This window comes from Crinia signifera, chromosome 4 (genome assembly GCF_055691185.1).
Source record: "Crinia signifera chromosome 4, ASM5569118v1, whole genome shotgun sequence".
Classification (NCBI taxonomy): domain Eukaryota; kingdom Metazoa; phylum Chordata; class Amphibia; order Anura; family Myobatrachidae; genus Crinia; species Crinia signifera.
In genome coordinates, this window is record NC_139220.1 from 220307961 (window position 1) to 220323357 (window position 15397).

Consider the following 15397-nt stretch of genomic DNA (forward strand, 5'->3'; position numbering starts at 1 on the left):
ATAACAGGGTACACCATGCCCTATGCTACTCTGCTCTTTTATCTTCCAACCACAGGCCAGTACAAAGTCCTAAATCTGCAGTGTGCCTACATCTTTCTCTGCGTGCAACTGAGCACACAAACATTGCACACAATGTAGATATTTGCCTATCTCTAGAGTGAAGAACAGGTAACATAAGACATTTTAGGTTAGCAGTAGTGCATGGAAAAAATAAATATACTAACTTTCAGGGGGAGGCATTTGTCCATATACCACTAGGAAATAATGACATGTTGAGCACACATGTATCAAGAAATGTATATTAACAAATAACAATGTCTCTGAAACGCTTGATAAAATATAAGTCATTAGCAGTATCACATCCAAAGCAAACTTTGAGGTAAAAAAAAACATGAAAATAGTACATGAGTAAGTTAATTATATAGCTTTTGGATTATACATTTAAAAACAGCCACTATAGAAACATAGAATTCGACAGCAGATAAGAACCACTTGGCCAATCCAGGGCCGGTGCTATGCACCAAAGCGCCCCAGGCGGGGAGGGGGGGGTGGGCGCCCCGATGCAAAAACACTTACCCGCTCCAGGGGGGCCACGCTGCCGGGTCCAGTGATGCGGCGCATTGCGCCGTGACCTTCGGGGGTCGGCTTGCTGTGCGCCGCCGCAACTCTCCCCAGGGAGGGGAGAGGAGGGGGGGCAGCGCTGTGACATTCCAGGGTGGGCGGGGGGCTTTTTCGTGCGATGCGGCGCTGCCCGCAACTCTGCCCAGGTACGGGAGGAGAGGGGGGGTGTCCGGCGCCGTGACTCTTTCCAGGGGGGGAGCTTGGCGGGTGGTGCGGGTCAAGCGACGCAATGCTCCCCATGGATGGGGCAGCTTGCTGGGTGATGCGGCGCGGACCAGCTCCAAACTGCTGCCCTCCAGCGGCCGGCGCCCTAGGCAAATGCCTAAGGCTGCCTAGTGGTGGCGCCGGCCCTGGGCCGATCTAGTCTTACCCCCTTTTTTAACCATATTGTTATCTTAAAGTTTAAACCCTATCTGATCCTTATGTCTATCACATGCATGGTTAAATTGATATACTGTCTTAGTTATTGGTATTAACAGATACTAATAAACAGTCAATCATACAATAAGTAGCACACTCTCAGTACAAAGACGTCTAAGGGACAAATAGCCTAGAGACACTGAGATGTGCCTGAAGCCCAGAGCGTTCACTGCTATTATCCTGGGTCCCAGTACGCACATACATAAATAAGTATACTTTACAAATCCTTGGAACCAGAGTAGACCAGGCTATGCCAAATAGTTATATACATTTTCCAACTTTATAGCACATACTATATGCTACTGTGCCAATAAAATAAGACCTCAGCTTTATTGACTTGGCTATGTCTACAATCATTTACGACGCCATAGAATGCTTTGGCAAGTACTGTACAGTATGTTGTTTTTAAGGAGAATATTTTATTTTAAAAAATTCTGTGAGAACAGTAAGGTACCGTAGTCAACAACACTACAGAATTTTTTACAAGCTTAAAAAATTTAATTAAATGCTTTTATTCTACTGTTGAACTTGTTTTATTCATGGAGGTACTTTAGGAAGCATGAACATTTTCCAGTACTGCATAGGTTCATGTCACTATCTAGTATTTTATATAATACAAAAAGAAAATACTAACTATGAAGTGTATGTAAGAAAGAACTAATACACAAACCACATGGGAAGTGATTTGGGATAGAATCAATAACTGTACTGTATAGGTGTTAGAGATCTATAAACTAGAGCAGTGATTCCCAAACTGTGTGCCTCGGAACACTTGCAGGGGTTCCACAGGAGGGTGGTCCAGGAATAGTTCAAATTATTTATGGTCATTGGAATAGACTTGTGACTTCCAAATATAAAATATATAAAAAGAAGCACATCCTGTCCTTCACCACATACCGGACCCTAAGGATGACATATAAACACAATATACTTACTTTTATATATTTTTTATAACATTTTTGGGACCTAGGGGTGCACAAAATAAAAAAAAGATACTCTAGGGTGCTTCAAAAAAGTTTGGGAACCATAGTTTTTGTTAATACATCTCCCCAATTGTTACATTACTTTTGTAATAACACATATGACTTCTGTGAAATCCATTTCAAGCTGACATAGACCTCCATATAATATCACTGAACTGATCAGGTGCGAAACTTGTAGCAGAGTGAAAAGTCACTTAATTCATATCCAGTAGGTATTTCCAATACTGCCTACATTAATAATTGTATAAGCTGTAAAGGCATGGATGTACTAACCACAACTGCACAGAGCACATTATTGATCATAACATTCCCAGCCAATATAACACATCCAACATGCATTATTATAGCACATGGTACTAGCACAGCTGTCTTGTTGGAAGAATTATTAATATAAGTGTCAGAGTCCTCACCCCAGATCTAGTCTCTTTTGCTGTATGGATACAGCAGGGTATGAATGAGTCTACACATGCCATGCATTGGTACTTACTACATCCATGATCTGCATCAGATTCATTCCAAAGTAGACAGTGAGAGGATGAGAGTCATTGGCCACTGGTCTCTCTAAAGGGTTATAATTCTTCAGCAATTCCTTGTACAGCTTTCTTTGGTATTCTCCTTGCAGGGACACTTCAAGAGAAGATGATAAGCAGTCATCAGATCCAATATACAGTTAAAAGGCACCCTTGCTTAATGCAATGGTGAGCTGATCATGTACACAGCCCGGCATTCTATACAATCACACATATGAAGTGTAGGATACAGCTTTCTAGCAGAGTTACAGGGGTGGAATGCAGGGGGATGAATTTACCGTGTATGAAGCAGGCTGATAATATCATCCACACATTGAGCTCCCCAGCTCCCATGGTAGGAGACGAGGCAGGAGGGTCTTCTAGTCCCCGTCTGGGGGGAAAGTTTATTAATCGCCAATAATAGATATATAGTCCTGGTCCTGGTGGCAGCTGAGTGCAGAGGGAGAAAGCAGCTCCCCGGCTGGAGACAGGATCAGGCTGCCTGGGATATGGTGACTCAGTGGATGGTGACAGCTCATAAAGTGCTAAGGATTACACACCCGGAGCCTGTGCATATGAATCCAGCAGCATAACGGGGATCGAAGGGATACCTCTAGATTGTGTTATTGTTATTTTATTGTTATTGTGTTTTATTGTCTTATTGGGGGAAATCCTGTTAGTATCAGGCAGCTGATCACTCCCCCCCACCAGTGGCAGTGGGCTCAGTCCTGGCACCTGTTATAATGCAATGGCTCCATTCAGATCGTCCCCACGTGAAAGTGACTAGTGATCCCCTGTCTGTTAGCCGGAGCTCTGCCCGTGCTGCTGTGTTTTATAGCATCGGAGAGGAGGAGGCAGCCCCCGACCTGATGCATGTGTGTCTTATTAACCCACTCACTCCCGGATCATGCCTGCACACCAGTGGCTAAGCCTGCCTGATGTTAATTATTGGTGGATATGTACCAAATCTGTAGTATTTGAATGTAATAAGCTAATATAGAAATATGCTAATATGAATTGGTTAATAATAATAATGCTATAACAGGAGACACAATTGATGCCAATATATGTTTATTCTACAATAGTTAATGATGGAATGTTATATAAGTAAATATTAATGGGCAAGAAAATGACACATTCTAGACTAATCGATAAGTTCTCCCTTGCAGCTGTGACGTGTGATCCGCTAGCCCTGCTGGTTTGGTGCTGATTTGTAAGCAGGGATGTTACATTGCAGGAAAAGGCATGCTTTACAAATGCCCCTAATGGTAATCTGACACACTGCACTAATCAAAAGGACAGATTTAATTATACACTATCTTCCAGTTCAAATATTCATATTTGCCTGTGGGAAGTGTACATAAAGTGCAATGGCATGCCCAAAATATGGATTTAGGACATACTGAACCCCTAGAGACTTTCACAAAACCTGTCAATGGCCACAGCTAGAAAGCTTGGGGTGACTGTGTGAGGTCTCCAGAGCATAAGCGTGTCTACTGGGGCAGAAGTGCTCTCTAATGTGAGGAGGAACTTTGCCTGACACCAATTTGTTACAAACTGAAATCACATTTGTCACACATCCAGGGTTCAGATGAGGACTGTTTCTTACCTCGCAGCATAACCTATTATATACTCATGAGACATTATTTACATTGATTGTAATGGTGACATTTAAAGGGACAGTCCATGTACTATGGCTGTAAGAACACCCAGCCCCGTTATAACATTCAGGATTATACTGGGGGAAGTCTGAGGGCTAAATTTACTAAGATTGGAGTTCTATTGAAGATCTGATGTTGCCCATAGCAACCAATCAAATTCTACTTATTTATTTAGCACCTTCTAGAAGCTAATGGATAGAATCTGATTGGTTGCTATGGGCAACATCACATCTTTAATAGAACTAAATTCTTACCCCTCAGACTTCCCCCAGTATAAATCATGAATATGATAAAATGTTCCCTGAAAACTAACCTCTTCAGGCAAGCCTATCATATTTAAGTTCCATACGCATAACCCTATGAGGCACCTGTGTATTATATAGCTTCCCTTCTGGACCTACAAGCTATACTATTACTGGTGCCTGTCCTTGTGTTTCCCTCCTATATCCCTATAGATTGTAAGTTTGCAGCAGGGCCCTCCTACCTCCAAGTCTGTCTGTTGTTACCCAGTTTGTTTTATCACTGTCTACTATTGTAAAGCGCAACGGAATCTGCTGCGCTATATAAGAAACTGTAAATAAATGAATAAATAAAGAGGCTGATGTAGAGTTCATGGCAATTCAACGCTAATTGCTTTCACCGAACTTAGGGCTTAATTCAGGCCTGATTGCTGTTTTGCGGATTTGCAGAGGTCTGCAGTCAGATAGCCGCCGCCACATGCGTATGGTCCATACGCATGAGCAGGAATACAAAATAATTGATAGGATTGTGATTATGCACAGTGATCAGGTCTGAATAATCCCCTGAATTCAGACACATGCAGTATATGTACACATGTACTGTATATATAAGTACATTACAATATAGCCCAATTACACCTATGTAGTCATACAGTAGGTGGAGATGTGTCTCAAGGTGCGTACACACGGGTGCAATTTCAGCACATATCGCTGGGAATATGGTCGCTGATCGACCATATTCTCAGTGATTTGTGTGTGCTGTCGGCGATGAATCGCCGGGTGCGCGCTCCCGTGTGCAGCCCCTGATGGTCGCTGGTCGCAGGAGCATTTCCCTGCCTCTTCCCCCAGCAGAGTCTCCTGATTATCAGCGACCATCTCTGGTCGCTGATGAACAGGAGAGACACTCAGCAATATTCAATTTGTATTGACAATCGGGACCTGGGATTGAATAACCCTCTTAAGTGGAGAGAAATAAAGTATCAGCCAATCAACTCTTGTTTTGAAACACAGCATGTAACATGGCACTTAGGAACTGATTTTCTCAAATGGACAAAACCATGTGCACTGCAGCTGATGCAAATGTAACATTTGCAGAGAGATTTAGCTGATCATTTACTAAGATGGGAGTTCTATTGCATCTGGATGTTGCTATAGGCAACCAATCAGATTCTATCTACTATGTTCTAGAACAGGGATGGGGAACCTTCGGCCCTCCACCTGTTTTTGAACTGCGCATCCCAGCATGCCCTGCTATAGTTTTGCTATTTGGCCATACTGAAACTGTTGGGCATGCTGGGATGTGTAGTTCAACAACAACAACTGGAGGGCTGAAGGTTCCCCATCCCTGTTCTAGGTGCTAAATAAATAAGAATTCTGATTGGTTGCTATATGCAACATCCCATCTTCAATATAACTCTCGTTCTTGATAAATTTACACCATAGATTTAAATGGGGTGTAATGAAACTGAAATCTAAATTGCAGTATTAGAATAAAGCAGCCAGTATTTACCCTGCACATAAAAAAATATCTCACCCAAATCTAACTCTCTCTGCTTCACATGTTAAGGCCCCCATACACTAATAAGGTTTGGATCGGGCTGAGAAATCGGCCCAAAATCGGATATGCGTGGCATCTCACTTGACCCGATGCACAGTCCCATGAGCATCAGGTCAGACCCAACAGATTGAACCTGCTGCAGGTTCAATCTAGCGGATTGGACTCATCAGCGGCACATCACTGTGTATTGGTTCTGATCTGTATGTGTGTGCCAACGGTGAAGCCCTGCTGGCACACATATATATGCAGGGGCAGGCAGTGGCGGGTGCTAGGCAGCGGTGGGTGGCGGACAGCAGCGGGGAGTGGGCAGGTGCTAGGCGACTGGGTGGGAAGCATCAGCAGAATTTAAAAAAATATTTTCAAAAGACTGGCCAGCCACTGATAGGCTGAGATAATTCTTATGAAAATATTTGCTTACACTTCCCGCCCCGCTGCCCGGCTCTCCTGCTACCTGCCGCTGCTGCATTCTCCTCTGTCCAGGCCCCTCTCTGCCAACAGCACTTCAAAGTCTCATACTCTAATGCGCATTCATCAACCTTCGGGAAAATAGCAGTCGCAACATTTTCTCAGTGATTTCTATAAGCCAGTTGCCAGCGGTGCAAAGCTCCTCTGGGATAATTATTCAAGGATAAGGTGCGGCATGTGGATTGTGGGCCACCCTGGACTAAAGACCCCAGTGAAAACAACATATGGGGTAACATTTAATAGGATGAGATATTTCGACTTTTGCAATTTTTTTAGTGAAAAAATGGCAGAGTTTGCTCATTTTTGGAAATCGTCAATTTAATAGGGTTCAATTTGCATTACCCTGTTGGCTGTTTGGGCCTGATGCTTGTTGTCAAAATACAGGGGACCCCTAATCATTTTTCCCCCCGTATTTTGGGAACCAGGACCGGAGCTTGGTGCTGGTTTTATAAATCCTGGGGATCCCTATGAATTTTGACCCCTGAATTTCTAAAACTAGGACCGGTTCTTTGAGCCCGGGGCTGGTTATACTCAGGAGGGGGGATCCCACGCCTTTTTTTTTTTTTACACAAATTGCATATGTGCAATAATTCGCACATTTTTATGACTAAAATTCTTACATTTTCATGACTTAAAATCACACCACGCAGTGGCGTAGCTACCGCTCCACAGCACCAGCGGTGGCGAGGTGGAGCTGGCGCCTCTGTGGTGCTTGGTCACAGTTCTCCAGTCTCACTGAGCCTGCCAGTAGGACAGCCCGGAGCTGCGGGGAGGAGGGGGATCTGTCTCTCCCCAGCCCGTGCGCCAGCCAGACACCCTGCTGTCTCCAGTTGCTGCACGGCTCCAAACTCCTCCAGCACACTCAGAGCTTGTGTGCCCAGGGGAGAGCAGTCGCCCGCCGATCACCGCTCAGTTGCATTGCAGGCAGGAAGCTCCGTCTGCACCATCAACAGCCAGATAAGACCGCACAAACAAGCGGCAAGCTCCCCGCCCTGCCGAGAAGTCACCATCACCCGCCTGTGAGTCACACCACCAACATGGACTTCAACGTGGAGAAGCTGGCGGCAGATGCCGGCACTTTCCTGAACCGCGCAGTGCAGGTGCGGGGGGGGGCTGGCGTTGGCTGTATGAGGCCCGCACAGCAAATAGGACCCGTGCGGCCATTCCTGTTACCGGGACACCGGTCAGGGGAGGATGACGGCTCCTTCCTACACAGCAGAATAGTTATGTCTGGCATTTATCGCAGGGGGGGGGGGGGCAGAATTGTTTTTGGCAGGGGGGAGCTACATTTCTAGTTACACCACTGACACCACATCGCACCATATCGCATTTTTCAGCTGCTAATGCGCATCCCATTAAATAGTTTATTTTTTATTTATTTTTATTGTGATTGGAAAAAATGCGATAAGGTAAGATAAGGCGATTTGAGGACCTTACTAAAAATCTCATCCTATTAAATGTCACCCCAGATGTTCTACCAGAATTATTTATGCATTTAACTACTGTTAAAATGTTAACAATTGTTAAGCATAATCACCAAGGGCAAATATGCTATAAGTACAATTGTATTATTTACAATGTCCACATCATATTATCTACATCTGCATACCTCCCACCTTTCATTGGCGGTCCAGCTCAACCTTCGCAAAATTTAGGGTATGTGGCCTTGCAGTAAGCCCCCCCCCCCCCAACGCGGGACACTGGTTGGGAGTTATGTAAAGGTCAAATATGGCTATATAAATATAAATGTAATATAAAGATGTATCAAAGCTTGGAGAGAGATCAAATACTAATCAGCTTCTGTCATGTTACAGACTATGCTTGAAAGATTACAGCTGGAAGCTGATAGGTTGGTTTTTTACTATCTTTGCATTTAAGAGAAAATGTCTACTACAAGACCAATAAGTAATTAGTTTTCATCTCGATCAAGGTTAAACAATGAAAAGCAAAAAGTCAGTCTGCTTGCTCTCATATAGGACAATCTGTAACTAAATGGATTTTTTCATAAATTACCTTCAGGGACTGCAGCTACTCAAAAAAAGCAAGCAGGAATTATAACACATACTGTATTAGCATAAACATTAATATAGCAAATAGATTTACACTTATATTTACAGTTATAAAGACCCTGCCTGTAATTCAGTTGAATTTAAAATGCAGCTAGAAACAATTTATAAGATCTACAGTATACACCTGTGTCCTAACTATAAGCCTCCGGCTATAATCACATAACCTTTCTTAGGAATAACTACTTTCTCACTTTTTTTGCAATTAGGCAGCTGAGTGAGTCATGTCACTCGCTCAAAGGTAAAGTACAGAAATTGGACAATAGAACATCAACTACAGTATTTTCCATTATAAACAGATAGAGCAAATAATAAACTACATCTGCATGGTTGCTGAACTGAATGTGTGGATGCCTTTCACACCAGTGGCTGAATGTAATAGTCTCCGAGTTCGGCGGCTGTGCGGGTTGCCTGTCGAAGTTGGAGGTTTTCTTTAAAAGGGCAATATTTACAAGCAGAGGTGGCTGCAGCCCCTGGGTTGCAGCATCTACCAAGTAGTGCAGGGGGAGATCATACAGCACATATACACATACACCAGTCTTATGGCCCATCTGAAGGTGAAAGTTTATACTTATGCAATTCTTGTTCCACCTTCCCAACCACAGCAGGGCAAAAGCTGCTGCAGCAGCCAGAGCAGGTATCCAAATATCCACCTACCGTACCCAACCACAGCAGAGCAGAAGCTGCTGCAACAGACAGAGCAGGTCTCCAACTATCCACCTACCATTCCCAACCACAGCAGGGCAAAAGCTGCTGCAACAGCCAGAGCAGGTCTCTAAAAATCCACCTTCCCTTTCCAACCACAGCAGGGCAGGATCTGCCACAGCAGCCAGAGCACGTCTACAACTATCTGCCTTTCCTTCCCAACCACAGCAGGGCAGAAGCTGCTGCAGCAGCCAGACCAAGTCTCCAACTATTCACCTACCCTTCCCAACCACAGCAGGACAGAAGCTGCTGCAGCAGCCAGAGCAAGTCTCCAACTATCTACTTACCCTTGCCAACCACAGCAGGGTAGGAGCAGCTGCAGCAGGTACAGAAGATCCTAAAAACCCTTAATGAATAAGCAAATAATCAAGAGAAAAAATAACTGACTGGAGATCAATTTTACATGGATTGCACAATGATATCTACAGTGTTAGACTCTGCCGATGAGTCGCTCATTAAATTCAGTTTGTCAAAAGTTTTGTAAAGTGAAAATGTTTTTCATTTAATGGACTCTTGTAGGCCTTTAAGGGTCCACTTTAGGAAGTCTGTTTATTGTGTTGTATTCAGAAAGCCATAAGCTTTCCAATGACATTTAAGAATGCATGAAAACTTCAGAAATAGCATGTACCCTTATGACAGCACCCTTAAAGCCTTGTCCGATTAAACCCATCTTCGAACTTAAATTGGCACTTAAAAATGATAAGGTAGTGTGCAAAGTTTGAAGACGTTTAGTTAAAGCATTCAAGAGTTATCGTGGAACATACATACACACACACACACACAAACATTGTTCAATTATACTTATGTAGGATCGATTCCCAGGGATTGACAGCTGTTTTTGAATTATTCACCAGATTAAACCCACCCCCTGGACTTCTATTGACTGGGGGCAGGCTTGACACTCTAATAGTTTATGCCTACTTCCATCCAGCGCTGGCAATCCACAGTGGATCGATGCAGAATGTATATTACAGGGCTGCAGCCTCCTCTGTTTCTAAGGCAGGGTTTTGCCTTGAATATGTCTGCCCCTTTAAAACCACAGAGTTCAGCGGGCATCCTGCACGGCCACTGAATTTGGATGCTATTACATTTGCCCTCAAGACTCTGACCCGGAATATTGCCTGAGCACCCCAGTGACATGTCAGTGAAAGGATCAATCTGCGTTGTTTTCCAGGTCCTTGTCATGACTGACCGGAATAGGCTGCGGCCTGAAAGGTGCGATCTGGCTTTATCACAGATTATGATTAAAACTGCTGGTTCACTGTGCATTCAGAGGCCCGCCACTGTGCATGCAATACAGGGTGAATGGCAGCAACACAGGAATGACTAAAGTCCAAGGTGCAGTGTTAACAGCTATAATTTGGGTTGATACCATGTTTATTGACCCAGGATTTATGTGTGAAAGGGATATAAGCAGTGCTATTTTTCAGTCTAGTTCACTCTTTCTGACAAAATCCTTCTTAGATGGACAAAACCACGTGCACTGCAGGTGAGGCAGGTGTTACTTGTGCAGAGAGAATTAGATTTGAGTGGGGTTTTACTTCAAAGTGAGATCTATATTGCAGTGTAAAAATAAAGCAGTCAGTATTACCCTGCACAGAAACAAAATGACTCACCCAAATCAAATTCTCTCTGCACATTTGAACAACGCAGTGTCTGATAGACATGGAGTGGCTTAAACATACCAGGCTGGGTGTGTGCGTAGGAGTAGCATGTGACACGGAGGAGCCAATGGGTAGTTAGGCAGGGATCTGTTAGCTAGGAATATAGGGACAGGAAAAGGAGGAGTCAGCCTCTTTTTCCTGAGAAAGTTCTGGTGAGTACACGTACCTGTGACTTGTCCAGGCTTTTTGTGGTAAAAGTAGGTTTCCTGTTGGTTCATCGCTGCATCCTTTGCTAGGGACCATGTCCAGAGCCCTGCGTGCCCCCTCCTGTCGCCCCAGGCGCTCCGCTGGGATGCCGGCTAGATATGCGGCTGAAGGCGGGGTAGGCCGCGGCGCGGCGGTGCGGGTGTCCCGCGACGCTAGTGTCCTGGCCGGCGGCGGGGACCAGGCGGGGGTGAGTGCTGCAGCCACGGAGCCTGAATTGAGGGCTGTGGCGGCAGCGCGAGCCTCTCGTCTCCCGGCCGCGAGGCGTGGGGCGGTGACGTCACGCGGGCGCCAGGCGGCTGTGCGCGCTCGTCGAGGGGACGGGAGAGGCGGAGGTATGCCGTCTCCCGCGATGGTGAGAAGGGGAGGCAGACGAGCGACGTCTGCCTCCGCACCTGAAGTGGCTGTGCCGCGTGCTGCTGCTGCAGCGCGGTCACAGCGCTCGGTCAGAGGCGGACATGCCTCTCAGAGCAGGCAGAGGCGGGGGAGTGGCCTACAGGCGGGGAGCAGCAGAGCTGCAGGATATGAGGAGGATTACAGGGGGCATGATTACACTGCAGCCCAGGGGACATCAGCGTCAATTGAGTGGGCATCGGAAGGAGACTGGGGTGCCCTCAGGGAGGCGGGGCCAGGCAGGCAGCGGGGTGGTAGTGCTGGCAGAAGGGTAGGTCGCCGTGGGGCAGGTGCTGGCTCCAGAGGCACCGGCAGGTCGGCGGCCACTCCAGTCGGTTTCAATCCAGCCCTGCTGTCTGCTGCTCTGTCCTCCATGGCGGGTGCTTTAGCCCCCCTAGTGGATAGCGCTCCTTATGAGGAAGAAGAAGTTGCACAGGGGTTGGTAAATGAGGAGATACCTGGGTGCTCTGCTTTTGTCCGGGCCTTTAGGGACCCTCAGGATAGAGGTTATATTACAACAGGGAGGGCTCCCCGGGGCACAACAGTTGCCGACCAGAACCAAGGAGGCTTACGGAGAAGTGGGCGGTGTGGGCGGCCCTTAGGGCCTTCTGAAGTTGTACTTGCAGGTAACCCTGACATGGAGGATTTTGAAGAGGAGGAGCCGGTTGTCCTTCCTGACGAGGACGAGGAAGACGACACTGACGATGACACCTGGGCAGCTCAGCCGGAGTCGTCAGGTGAGGCCTCTGGGGGCGATGATGGGTCCGATTCATCCTCTGTGGGGACTCATTCAACCCGTTGTTCATCATCATCCTCTTCTTCCTCTGCGGGGCGTTCTGATGCTGATAGCGTAGTTAAGGCACGCAAGTGTGCGGCAAAATATGCAAAGAAGGAGGCTGGGCGCCTGGCACAGAGCAGAAAGCGTAGAAAGGTGGCTGCACTTTCCAAGAGAGAGAGAAAGAGGCGCAACCTGCCAGGGGTAGTGCATTGCGACTATACGAAAGTGCTACGCGGTCTTAGGGAAAGCTGCAGGAAGAAAATAGAGAAAGGGGACTTTGTGGACCTTTTTAGTTTAACAGATGACACTAAAAAGGCTTACAAAGCAGCGAAAGCAAAAGGGGGCATAGGGTCTGATGCTTTTAGATCATATGATAACTGGCTGTCTGGTTTTTGTGTGTTTGCGGCCTGTTATCTAGAGGACAGGCCCGACGAGCACATGAACATAATAAGTTACATACATATGGTTCATGATATGTATGTAAAGTATGGAGGTATAGCGTGGAGAAAGTATGACGAGCAATTCAGAAGTAAACAGGATTGTTTACATACTATGGATTTCGGCTGCAAGGACGTCGAGGTATGGATGGAGGTAGCTAGGACTCAGCTGGACCCAGTAGAAGGGGCTAGGCCTCCCCAGGCAGCGGGCACTGTTCCTTATACCCCTCAACGGCCGGTGGCGGAGAGCGGTAGCGCCAAGCATTTTGCGCCAGGGGGCAGGTCATTCACCCCTGGTTCTGCGAAGGGTAAATGTTATGCTTATAACAATTCATCCTGCCAATTGGGCCAACGGTGCCGTTTTAAACACATATGTATACACTGTTCGGGTAACCACCCAGCGGTGAGCTGCTTTCGCGGTACCCGCTCCTCCAGAGGGGGAGGAGCGGGCACGTCCACAGCTCAGAAACCCTCCAACGTTGGCCCCTCTCGTTAGAGCCCATACTCCGGTTCGCGTTGAAGCCATGGCATCATGGCTTAGACGGTACCCGGATCAGTTAATTGCGAAGTTCTTGATTGAAGGTTTTAGAGATGGTTTTCAGTTGCCTATAAAAGGTGAAGTTAAAGGGGGGTCTTTTAGGAATTTACAATCCGCTCGCTCTCTCCCAGCTGTGTTGCGGGAGAAGGTGGACAAGGAGGTGCATCTGGGACGCATGGCGGGGCCTTTCTCGGTTCCTCCCCTGGCGAACTTGATCATCTCGCCCGTGGGAGTTGTTCCGAAAAAGGACCCAGGGAAGTACAGGTTGATTCAACACTTGTCTTTTCCCTCGGGAGGGTCGGTCAACGACGCAATACCTGAACAGTGCTGCTCGGTGACTTACCAATCCTTTGACGACGCCTTGGCGATGGTCCGATCGTTCGGGCCAGGCGCCCTTATGGCAAAAATCTACGTGGAGTCCGCCTTCCGGCTCCTCCCTTTGCACCCCGATGCTTTTAGGTTCATGGGCTTCCGCGTAGGAGAAGAATATTTCATTGACAAATGTTTGCCAATGGGGTGTTCGGTATCCTGTGCCTTTTTCGAGAAGTTCAGCACCTTTCTGCATTGGTGTGTTGAAGAGGAGTCGGGGGGGGGGTGTCGCACACTACTTGGACGATTTCCTGTGTGTGGGCCCCCCGGACTCGGACCGATGCGTGTTCCTTTTGTCCACTGTTCGTTCACTTTTTCAAAGGTTTGGTGTTCCAATTGCCGAGGAAAAAACAGAGGGCCCAATTACATGCTTGGCTTTTTTGGGAATACAAATAGACACAGTCCAGGGTCATTGCTGTCTTCCTCAAGACAAGGTGCGCAAGCTTAAGGAAGCAGTTGCAATTTGCGGGGGATCCCGCAAGATTACCCTCAGGCAGGCCCAGTCGGTTCTGGGTCAGCTGAACTTCGCCTGTAGGGTAATACCTATGGGTAGACTTTTCTGTCGCAGGCTTGAAAGGGCCACCGCCGGGGTCGCCAAACCGCATCATTTGATTCGGTTATCCACTGAGATACGACGTGATTTCTCCATATGGTCGACCTTTTTGGAAGACTTTAATGGAATAAGGATATGGATGGCACCGGTGGTGGATAATTCTTGCCTGCAACTGTTTACTGATGCTTCTGGGGCATGTGGTTTTGGCTGTTTCCTATCGGGTAGTTGGTGTGCGCAAGCGTGGCCGGAAGCATGGGTGCGAGAGGGTCTCACCAGAGACATGCTTTTGTTGGAGTTATTCCCGATCATGGTTGCCATGGAAATATGGGGGCTCCGGCTGTCTAACGGAAGCGTGCTTTTCTGGTGTGACAATCTTAGCACAGTTCATGCTATAAACAACCAAAAGGCTAAATCCTTGCTAGTTTTGCGTGTTTTGGCACAACTCACTTTGCAGTGCCTGCGCTTCAATATTTTGTTCAGGGCTCAACACGTCCCTGGGGTCCAGAACGAGATAGCGGATGCTCTCTCACGCTTTCAATGGGGGCGATTTAGGCAATTGGCACCGGGGGCTGACGATGTTGGCAGTCTGTGCCCTTCTTATGTTTGGCAGGTCATCAGGCCGGACTGGAGGGCCTAGCCGAAATGTCGGTGGCTCCTGCCACCCTTAGGACCTACCGGCAGGCTTGGGAGGAATGGGAATTCTTTGCTGGAGGGTCTGATCAGCCAGGTAGGAGGAGGCAACAAATTTTGTTGTCCTTTCTTTGGCATTTATACAACACAGGCAGATCAAGGGCCGTGGCTGCACGTTATCTGGCAGGCATAGCCTTTTTTGCGCAGCTAAAGGGGTTCCCGGACTTCACAAAGGGCTTCCTCATAAAGAAAGCTTTGAAAGGGTGGTCACGAGCATGCCCACCTCCTCCCGACCGCCGTCGTCCCATTAACGCATCACTGTTAGTTGCATTGGTTAGCGCTGTGTTCAAAGTTGCAAATTCCGCATATGAAACACTGTTGTTTCGCTTAGCTTTCTCTATGGCGTTTCATGGGGCACTTAGGATTCTTGAATTAGTTTCTCCCTCTAAACTTAGGAATGCAAACTTGTTAAACTCAGACTTACACATTGCGGATGGGGCATTATGGTGTAGAATTAGGCGATCAAAGACCGATCCTGCTGCTAAGGGAACATGGGTGTCCATGTGGCCGGTGGTGCCCGTTTCTGTTTGCCCCGTAGAGCTGG

At 47.0% G+C, this 15397-nt stretch overlaps 1 protein-coding gene across 2 annotated transcripts in view; it reads right to left on the bottom strand.

Annotated features, from left to right (window-relative positions):
- The window catches only part of LOC146075008 (neuronal acetylcholine receptor subunit alpha-7), a 191502-nt gene extending 188146 nt beyond the window's left edge, over positions 1 to 3356 (bottom strand). Inside the window, exons 1-2 of one of the 2 annotated variants that reach the window (XM_083183806.1) lie at positions 2833 to 3356; positions 2512 to 2651 (exon numbers count right to left, since the gene is read on the bottom strand). In XM_083183806.1, the coding sequence (XP_083039932.1) occupies positions 2512 to 2651; positions 2833 to 2887 (195 nt within the window). In that variant the 5' untranslated portion in view covers positions 2888 to 3356. Of the gene's footprint in view, positions 1 to 2511; positions 2652 to 2832 lie in introns of those variants that run through there. The other variant, XM_083183807.1, reaches the window with a different exon arrangement.
- Between the last annotated feature and the right edge of the window lie 12041 nt (positions 3357 to 15397).